The sequence below is a fragment of the Leptodactylus fuscus genome, unplaced genomic scaffold (assembly GCF_031893055.1).
Source record: "Leptodactylus fuscus isolate aLepFus1 unplaced genomic scaffold, aLepFus1.hap2 HAP2_SCAFFOLD_291, whole genome shotgun sequence".
Taxonomy (NCBI): Eukaryota; Metazoa; Chordata; class Amphibia; order Anura; family Leptodactylidae; genus Leptodactylus; species Leptodactylus fuscus.
The window spans coordinates 70,512-81,340 of NW_027440314.1; the positions used below are offsets into that span (position 1 = coordinate 70,512).

The 10,829-nt window shown below is 47.1% G+C and overlaps 1 protein-coding gene across 2 annotated transcripts in view; it reads left to right on the forward strand.

Moving 5' to 3' along the window:
* LOC142187886 (uncharacterized) overlaps window positions 1-7,376 on the forward strand; it is a 63,481-nt gene extending 56,105 nt beyond the window's left edge. For both annotated transcript variants that reach the window (XM_075261695.1, XM_075261696.1), the window contains one exon: window positions 5,019-7,376. In XM_075261695.1, coding sequence (XP_075117796.1) covers window positions 5,019-6,796 — 1,778 coding nt within the window. In that variant the 3' untranslated portion in view covers window positions 6,797-7,376. The remainder of the gene's footprint in view (window positions 1-5,018) is intronic.
* Window positions 7,377-10,829: the final 3,453 nt, after the last annotated feature.

Genomic DNA, 10,829 nt, shown 5'->3' on the forward strand with positions numbered 1-10,829 from the left:
GGGAAGTAACAGGCAGACACAGGTACAGAGAGGCAGAGACAACCACAGGAACACAGTGCGAGGGACGTAACAGGCAGACACAGGTACAGAGAGGCAGAGACACTACAGGAACACAGTGCGAGGGAAGTAACAGGCAGACACAGGTACAGAGGGGCAGAGACAATCACAGGAACACAGTGCGAGGGACGTAACAGGAAGACACAGGTACAGAGAGGCAGAGACAACCACAGGAACACAGTGCGAGGGACGTAACAGGCAGACACAGGTACAGAGAGGCAGAGACAACCACAGGAACACAGTGCGAGGGACGTAACAGGCAGACACAGGTACAGAGGGGCAGAGACAACCACAGGAACACAGTGCGAGGGACGTAACAGGCAGACACAGGTACAGAGGGGCAGAGACAACCACAGAAACACAGTGCGAGGGACGTAACAGGCAGACACAGGTACAGAGAGGCAGAGACAACCACAGGAACACAGTGCGAGGGACGTAACAGGCAGACACAGGTACAGAGAGGCAGAGACAACCACAGGAACACAGTGCGAGGGACGTAACAGGCAGACACAGGTACAGAGAGACAGGGACACTACAGGGACAGTGTGAGGGACGTAACAGGCAGACACAGGTACAGAGAGGCTGAGACAACCACAGGAACACAGTGCGAGGGACGTAACAGGCAGACATAGGTACAGAGAGGCAGAGACAACCACAGGAACACAGTGCGAGGGAAGTAACAGGCAGACACAGGTACAGAGAGGCAGAGACAACCACAGAAACAGTGCGAGGGACGTAACAGGCAGACATAGGTACAGAGAGGCAGAGACAACCACAGGAACACAGTGCGAAGGACGTAACAGGCATACACAGGTACAGAGAGGCTGAGACAACCACAGGAACACAGTGCGAGGGACGTAACAGGCAGACACAGGTACAGAGAGGCAGAGACAACCACAGGAACACAGTGCGAGGGACGTAACAGGCAGACACAGGTACAGAGAGGCAGAGACAACCACAGGAACACAGTGCGAGGGACGTAACAGGAAGACACAGGTACAGAGAGGCAGAAACAACCACAGGAACACAGTGCGAGGGACGTAACAGGCAGACACAGGTACAGAGAGGCAGAGATAACCACAGGAACACAGTGCGAGGGACATAACAAGCAGACACAGGTACAGAGAGGCAGAGACAACCACAGGAACACAGTGCGAGGGACGTAACAGGCATACACAGGTACAGAGGGGCAGAGACAACCACAGAAACACAGTGCGAGGGACGTAACAGGCAGACACAGGTACAGAGAGGCAGAGACAACCACAGGAACACAGTGCGAGGGACGTAACAGGCAGACACAGGTACAGAGAGGCAGAGACAACCACAGGAACACAGTGCGAGGGACGTAACAGGCAGACACAGGTACAGAGAGGCAGAGACAGCCACAGGAACACAGTGCGAGGGACGTAACAGGCAGACACAGGTACAGAGAGGCAGAGACAGCCACAGGAACACAGTGCGAGGGACGTAACAGGCAGACACAGGTACAGAGAGGCAGAGACACTACAGGAACACAGTGCGAGGGAAGTAACAGGCAGACACAGGTACAGAGAGGCAGAGACAACCACAGGAACACAGTGCGAGGGACGTAACAGGCAGACACAGGTACAGAGAGGCAGAGACACTACAGGAACACAGTGCGAGGGAAGTAACAGGCAGACACAGGTACAGAGGGGCAGAGACAATCACAGGAACACAGTGCGAGGGACGTAACAGGAAGACACAGGTACAGAGAGGCAGAGACAACCACAGGAACACAGTGCGAGGGACGTAACAGGCAGACACAGGTACAGAGAGGCAGAGACAACCACAGGAACACAGTGCGAGGGACGTAACAGGCAGACACAGGTACAGAGGGGCAGAGACAACCACAGGAACACAGTGCGAGGGACGTAACAGGCAGACACAGGTACAGAGGGGCAGAGACAACCACAGAAACACAGTGCGAGGGACGTAACAGGCAGACACAGGTACAGAGAGGCAGAGACAACCACAGGAACACAGTGCGAGGGACGTAACAGGCAGACACAGGTACAGAGAGACAGGGACACTACAGGGACAGTGTGAGGGACGTAACAGGCAGACACAGGTACAGAGAGGCTGAGACAACCACAGGAACACAGTGCGAGGGACGTAACAGGCAGACATAGGTACAGAGAGGCAGAGACAACCACAGGAACACAGTGCGAGGGAAGTAACAGGCAGACACAGGTACAGAGAGGCAGAGACAACCACAGAAACAGTGCGAGGGACGTAACAGGCAGACATAGGTACAGAGAGGCAGAGACAACCACAGGAACACAGTGCGAAGGACGTAACAGGCATACACAGGTACAGAGAGGCTGAGACAACCACAGGAACACAGTGCGAGGGACGTAACAGGCAGACACAGGTACAGAGAGGCAGAGACAACCACAGGAACACAGTGCGAGGGACGTAACAGGCAGACACAGGTACAGAGAGGCAGAGACAACCACAGGAACACAGTGCGAGGGACGTAACAGGAAGACACAGGTACAGAGAGGCAGAAACAACCACAGGAACACAGTGCGAGGGACGTAACAGGCAGACACAGGTACAGAGAGGCAGAGACAACCACAGGAACACAGTGCGAGGGACGTAACAGGCAGACACAGGTACAGAGAGGCAGAGATAACCACAGGAACACAGTGCGAGGGACATAACAAGCAGACACAGGTACAGAGAGGCAGAGACAACCACAGGAACACAGTGCGAGGGACGTAACAGGCATACACAGGTACAGAGGGGCAGAGACAACCACAGAAACACAGTGCGAGGGACGTAACAGGCAGACACAGGTACAGAGAGGCAGAGACAACCACAGGAACACAGTGCGAGGGACGTAACAGGCAGACACAGGTACAGAGAGGCAGAGACACTACAGGAACACAGTGCGAGGGACGTAACAGGCAGACACAGGTACAGAGAGGCAGAGACAACCACAGGAACACAGTGCGAGGGACGTAACAGGCAGACACAGGTACAGAGAGGCAGAGACAACCACAGGAACACAGTGCGAGGGACGTAACAGGAAGACACAGGTACAGAGAGGCAGAGACAACCACAGGAACACAGTGCGAGGGACGTAACAGGAAGACACAGGTACAGAGAGGCAGAAACAACCACAGGAACACAGTGCGAGGGACGTAACAGGCAGACACAGGTACAGAGAGGCAGAGATAACCACAGGAACACAGTGCGAGGGACATAACAAGCAGACACAGGTACAGAGAGGCAGAGACAACCACAGGAACACAGTGCGAGGGACGTAACAGGCATACACAGGTACAGAGGGGCAGAGACAACCACAGAAACACAGTGCGAGGGACGTAACAGGCAGACACAGGTACAGAGAGGCAGAGACAACCACAGGAACACAGTGCGAGGGACGTAACAGGCAGACACAGGTACAGAGAGACAGGGACACTACAGGGACAGTGTGAGGGACGTAACAGGCAGACACAGGTACAGAGAGGCAGAGACAACCACAGGAACACAGTGCGAGGGACGTAACAGGCAGACACAGGTACAGAGGGGCAGAGACACTACAGGAACACAGTGCGAGGGACGTAACAGTCAGACACAGGTACAGAGGGGCAGAGACAGCCACAGAAACACAGTGCGAGGGACGTAACAGGCAGACACAGGTACAGAGAGGCAGAGACAACCACAGGAACACAGTGCGAGGGAAGTAACAGGCAGACACAGGTACAGAGAGACAGGGACACAGTGCGAGGGACGTAACAGGAAGACACAGGTACAGAGAGACAGGGACACAGTGCGAGGGACGTAACAGGAAGACACAGGTACAGAGAGACAGGGACACAGTGCGAGGGACGTAACAGGAAGACACAGGTACAGAGAGACAGGGACACAGTGCGAGGGACGTAACAGGCAGACACAGGTACAGAGAGGCTGAGACACTACAGGAGCGAAAATGGGACAATTTATGGGGGTTTCTAATATATAGGCCTTTATAGTCTCTGTCAGAACTGAAGGGGCCCCTAAAAATGATTTTGGAGAATTTTCTTGTAAGTCTAGAAAATCGCACTTGTAAGCCTTGTAACGTCTTAAATAAAATAAAGAACGACTTAAAGATGATCCGATATAAAGCCGAGATCCAGGAGATCATAGTTATCCGTGGTTTTGGTTAATATGAGCCAGAGCATTTCACATTTTGAAAATACCGATTTTTATTTTTTTTTCCAAATTTTCATCAAATTGCCTTTTTTTTTTAATAAATAAACACAAAAATATTACTTAGTGTTTTCCACTAACATGAAGTACAATGTGTCAGGAAAAAAAATCTCAAAATCACTTGTGTAAGTTCTAGCATCTCGAAGTTATTGCCATATAATGTGACACAAGGCAGCTTTGAAAAATGAGGCCTGGTCCTTAAGGCACTTTTAGGCTGGTCCTGAAGGGGTTAAGATTGAAGGAGCAGCCCCTCCCCCTACATCACATGCTTTACTGTATAAGACTGGACTCCCACAGGCAGCTTTTGGTGGCTTAGTGGTTAGTACTGTTGTCTTGCACCACTGGGTCCTGAGTTCCAATTTGACCAAGGGCACCATTTGCATGATGTTTGTATGTCCTGCCTGTCTTAGTGGGATTACCTCTACGTACTCCGGTCTCCATCCACATACCCAAAAATAGACTAATTGGTAAATTGTCTCCCTGTATCCAGCCCTTGGGGTAAATGCCTGTACGGCAGCCTCTGACTCCCCAACTCTTCAAGGAGCAGTTTATAAATGTTTTGTGGAATTTTTAAGGCAAAGCCAGAAGTGGATTTGGAATAAAAAGGGAAAAGCACAAAATACTTTGCTGAAACTGCATCAAGACCTGCAGGTGCGATTCCCGACTAATACAATTCTTATATGTTTTATTTTATTTGTGGTTTTAAGAAAAAGATTTATGAAATCCTTTTTTATTCCTAACAGAAGAAAACTTCATGACATCGATAAATTGTAAAGAAGAAGAAGAAGAAGAAGAAGAAGATATCATGGCGAGCTGGTCAGGAGAAGACTTCAGTAATGTACATGTAGGAGGTGACAGTACAGATCCATCATATAATCCCCCCAATCATGAGGAACCCTCTGAGCAACCACTGCTTCAGTATGGGGAATTTGGAAAACAGTATATGGAAGTCTCAGACCTGTATACACAGAAAATCATTTACACCAGAGAGAGGCCGCATTCATGTTCAGAGTGTGGGAAATGCTTCACAAATAAATCCCAACTTGTTAGCCATGGAAGAATTCACACCGGAGAGAAGCCATTCACATGCTCTGAGTGTGGGAAATGCTTTACTCATAAATCAAATCTTTTTATACATAAGAGAATCCACACAGGGGTGAAGCCATTTTCATGTTCAGTATGTGGAAAGTGCTTTCCAGAAAGATCCAAACTTGTTAAACACGAGAGAATTCACACCGGAGAGAAGCCATTCAAATGTTCTGAATGTGAGAAATGTTTTACGAGGAAGGCAAGTCTTGTTAAACATGAGAAAATTCACACAGAAAATAAGCAATTTTCATGTTCAGAATGTGGAAAATGTTTTATGTCAAAGTCAAGTCTGGTTACACATGAAAGAATTCACACAAGAGAGAGACCATATACATGTACAGAATGTGGACAATGCTTTATGCTGATCGCAAATCTTGTGGCACACAAGAGAATTCACTCAGGAGAGGAGCCAGAAAGTGAGAAATGCTCTACCGATAAATTAGATCTTGTTCTGCATGAGAAGACTCACACAGGGGAGAAGCCTTTCTCATGTTCAGAATGTGGGAAATGTTTTACTTCAAAATCAAATCTGGTTACACACAAGAGAATTCACACAGGAGAGAAGTCTTATTCATGTTCAGAATGTGGGAAATGTTTTTTGCTGAAATCTAATCTTGTTACACACAAGAGAATTCACACAGGAGAGAAGCCCTTTTCATGTTCAGAGTGTGGGAAGTGCTTTACAAATAAAACAAGTCTTGTCACACACGAGAGAATTCACACTGGAGAGAAGCCGTATTCGTGTGCACTATGTGGGAAGTGCTTTACAAATAATTCAAGTCTTGTTACACATGAGAGAATTCACACAGGAGAGAAGCCTTATTCATGTTCAGAATGTGGGAAATGTTTTACAAATAAATCAAGTCTCGTAAAACATGAAAGAATGCATACGGGAGAGAAGCCGTATTCATGTTTAGAGTGTGGGAAAGGTTTTAAAAATAAGTCAAGTCTTGTTAAACATGAGCGAAGTCACACGGGGGAGAAGCCATATTCATGCTCAGAATGTGGGAAATGTTTTACATTAAAATCATATCTTGAGACACATGAGAGCATTCACACAGGAGAGAAGTTGTTCCCATGTTCTGAATGTGGAAAATGCTTTAGGCTAAAATCAAGTCTGGTTATACATGAGAGAATTCACACTGGAGAGAAGCCATATTCGTGTACAGAATGTGGGAAATGCTTTACAGAAAAATCCAAACTAGTTACACACGAGAGAACTCACACTGGAGAGAAACCATATTCATGTTTACAATGTGGGAAAAGTTTTACAGAAAAATCCAAACTTGTTACACATGAGAAAAGCCACACAGGAGAGAAGCCATATTCATGTTCAGAATGTGGAGAAGGCTTTATTACTCATGCCAAACTCCAGGATCATCAGAGAAGTCACACAGGGGAGCGGCCACACGGGGGAGCAGTATCATCTTGAAATTCATCAGAGAATTTACACAGAGAAGACATATTCTTCTCTCCATAATTGCCTGAAGGTCTTCACAGATATTATTCATCCAATAATAGGGATTATTTTTTATGCGGCATCTGCTGGTTTCTGACAAACCCCAAAGTGTGTCTGGGAATCCATGGAGGGAAAGTCTTGTGGATATTCCATGAACCTAGCGGAGAAGACAAGAGCCTTGCTTCTTGTGAAGCCGACTTGATAGATCAGGCCATAAAGTAATGACTTGTAGATATTTTGTAACATATTAATATTTCTTGTTTCTATAAGCTTCGCTTCTTGAGCGGCATCCTATCAAGGGTTAAGAGCGGATATCACTGAGGATTGCTGGGATAATAATCTCTGATATTAGTGATTGGACATTACTAAGGCTCCATAGAAATGGTAGAAGACAGCCTGCCCGTATCCGCTCTCTTGTGCACACGACATTCTGCTTCTCAGTCATCTCCGAAGAGTCTGAGAAATACATCAGCGATTAGATGTCAGAGGTTTATGTCGCTGAAACTTCCAAATACATCTGGTAATTGTGATGTGAACAGAGCCAAATACCAACAGCGATGTTTGTTGGGGGCTTCATAGTTTGGGACTCCGTGGCAGAGTATGAGAGCACACGAACCTGAGAGCTACATGGGGGTGCCATGCGTAGGCTGCAGTTATATTGTACCCCACTATTCATACATAAGTACAGTGGACAAGGGGTTCACATACTTTATACAGTATCTTTACTGTGAGCTGTGTGGCTGAATAACCTATAAATGGTCTTGCCTCCGTTCCTTCTCACCTCCTGCTACCCCGTAGGCCTCTATGGTACAAGTATCAATGTCATCCTTTAGCTCGTCCTTGTTGAGAACATTTTCCACTATAAACCTATCAGCGCAGATTCCTGCTCAATCAGGAGTAAGAAAACCGCGGCTGTCACTTCTCGGACGTTGTGGGTGGCAGGGCTGGCCTTTGGTCAGATAGCGCCCGTTGCAGGATGTCTTTATTATGCCCTCCCAACCACCATGAGACCAGACAGACCACCAACAGAGGGGACCTGTGGACTTACCAACAAGCAGGAGCTGCTCTCACAGTTTCCACCATCTTCATTACATCGGGGAACGTCGTGTCAGCGCATTATGTTTCCTCTCAGACACTGTCACTGGAATTGTATCTTCATTATTTGTCACCAATTATTCAGGATCTCCAGGCCCAGCGGCATCGTCTGTAGAAAATGCCCCCCCCCCCCCTCCCCCGTACAAAATCTGGATTCCTCCATTGTACAGTTTTCCTCAATAAATGTCTCCTTCCTTACGAGTATGGTATCCACTTTGATACTTTGGCGTCCATTCCGTAGCAGTCAGAGCGTTTTCCTCCACTGTACATCATCTCATCCAGAAGTTCTTTGTCTGACCAGGACAGCGCGCCATTCTTAATGTATACATAAGATTCAGTTGCTATGGCAATTCTGATTAGAAGTGATGTCACCAAGGACTCATTCCCACGGAATAGAATTGAATTGATGGCGTAAGATAAACCATTGGCGTGAGGTCAGGCTGAAGATGGCGGCCACTATTCTTATAAATGGGAGGTCACCTGATTGCGGCAGCCAATGGCGTTTTCCAATTTTTTTCCAATGCCTCCGTTGTCGTAGTTCCTGTCCCACCTCCCCTGCACAGTTATTGATGCAAAAAAAAGCTCCAGGGAAGGTGGGGGGGATACGATTTTTTACTGCATTTGCCGCCTGGTATTCGATTCTAATCGTATATATTGACAGGCCTGATATTCGATCAAACGCTGTTCGCTCATCTCTACTTATTACATAATGTGCAGTGGATATGACGCAAGCAAACTCAGGTCGCCCGATTAGAAGAATGACATGGTGTGTCACTTGACTAAAAAAAATCACATAATCAAAAAGTGTAAAAAAACAAACCCAATATCTATTCTACAGAAAAATAAAACTTTCCATAGAACATCCACTCCACGCCCAATTTCCTTTACTTCCTCAGAGTCTGCGATGTCTGAGGATGAAAGTGCGTTTACTACAAGTAGAAATTCGTCTAGTTCATCTACAAGAGAGACTTCAAAAAACGCCGACACAGAGCGGGGCACAAGCACCACAAAAAGCCCTTGATATGTTCCCCGCAGGATGAGAGGTTTCCAATAGTAGTCACCACCAGTGTTAAGCAAATAGTAGATACGAATATCTCGCTCCCATAAGAATGTGTGTCAGCGGCCTGCAAATCTTCACAGCGCTTAACCCCTTGGTGTTTCGCCGTTTCAAATACTATTCGCTCATCACTAGTCACCACATATGAGGAGGATGTCACTGAAGATCTCGGCACTAGATATAGCCTACTAAATTGTCCTCTCGTCCTTTATCAGAAGATCTGCTTTCTCTACTCTGCAAAGGAATGAACTTTGTACCATCACAAAGATTTAATATCTGAAACATTGGCAGACAGGAATAGATTTGTCCGCTCTTTGGTGAGTAGATTCGTCCGCTCTTTGGTAAATAGATTTGTCCGCTCTTTGGTGAGTAGATTCGTCCGCTCTTTGGTGAGTAGATTCGTCCGCTCTTTGGTAAATAGATTTGTCCGCTCTTTGGTGAGTAGATTTGTCCGCTCTTTGGCGAGTAGATTTGTCCGCTCTTTGGCGAGTAGATTTGTCCGCTCTTTGGCGAGTAGATTTGTCCGCTCTTTGGCGAGTAGATTCGTCCGCTCTTTGGTAAATAGATTTGTCCGCTCTTTGGTGAGTAGATTTGTCCGCTCTTTGGTGAGTAGATTTGTCCGCTCTTTGGTGAGTAGATTTGTCCGCTCTTTGGTAAATAGATTTGTCCGCTCTTTGGTGAGTAGATTTGTCCGCTCTTTGGTGAGTAGATTTGTCCGCTCTTTGGTGAGTAGATTTGTCCGCTCTTTGGTAAATAGATTTGTCCGCACTTTGGTGAGTAGATTTGTCCGCTCTTTGGTGAGTAGATTTGTCCGCACTTTGGTGAGTAGATTTGTCCGCTCTTTGGTGAGTAGATTTGTCCGCTCTTTGGTGAGTAGATTTGTCCGCTCTTTGGTGAGTAGATTCGTCCGCTCTTTGGTAAATAGATTTGTCCGCTCTTTGGTGAGTAGATTTGTCCGCTCTTTGGCGAGTAGATTTGTCCGCTCTTTGGCGAGTAGATTTGTCCGCTCTTTGGCGAGTAGATTTGTCCGCTCTTTGGCGAGTAGATTTGTCCGCTCTTTGGCGAGTAGATTTGTCCGCTCTTTGGCGAGTAGATTTGTCCGCTCTTTGGCGAGTAGATTTGTCCGCTCTTTGCTTAGTAGGCTTTTGGTGAATAGATTTGTCTCCCGTGACCCAGATATCCTCTATGCTATGAACATCCCCCAAAAGCCACAAAGCCCATTGCGCTTCCAGAAAATATGCAAGAGGCTATTCTTTTGCGGACCACAGCACCAACAAAGAGAAGAGGAGGACGGGAAAACCTTGTGCAATTTCGCCGGTACATGATACCACCGCATCAAGATTTGTAGATTGGTACTAACTGGAAATCAAACTTTTATGAGTGAACCCGAGAAGCCAGCACCTTTGCGAGTCAGTGAAGGACACTTAGCCAAGAGGGAGGGGCAATGATCCGGAGGAGAGGAAACCAATAGAAATTAAAGATCTGCAGGAGAGGCCAGATCCAGGGCAAGCTTCGTCAAACCTCGTGAGTAAGCTATTAAATTCCGAGAACCTAGGCAGAGAAGAGAGGAAATTAGATAACTGAAGCACCGTCTATGGAATCCGCCTGAAACTTCCAAAGGATAAAGTAACTAATGAGGAAACTAACCCCCATAGACTTGGACTAGGATTAGCAGCTATGGGACGCAACAATTTACCTAGGGAAAATAGGGGCCACCCCTTCTTGAAAAAGTGTCTCCTGAACAAAGGCCACTAGGATTCTCCTACCCCAAAGCAGACGGAGCAGAGAAAATCGCTTCTCCGTAGTATTGAGACCATCAGCAGTAATGGAGGCCAAAGCAGGGGAGTCCATGGC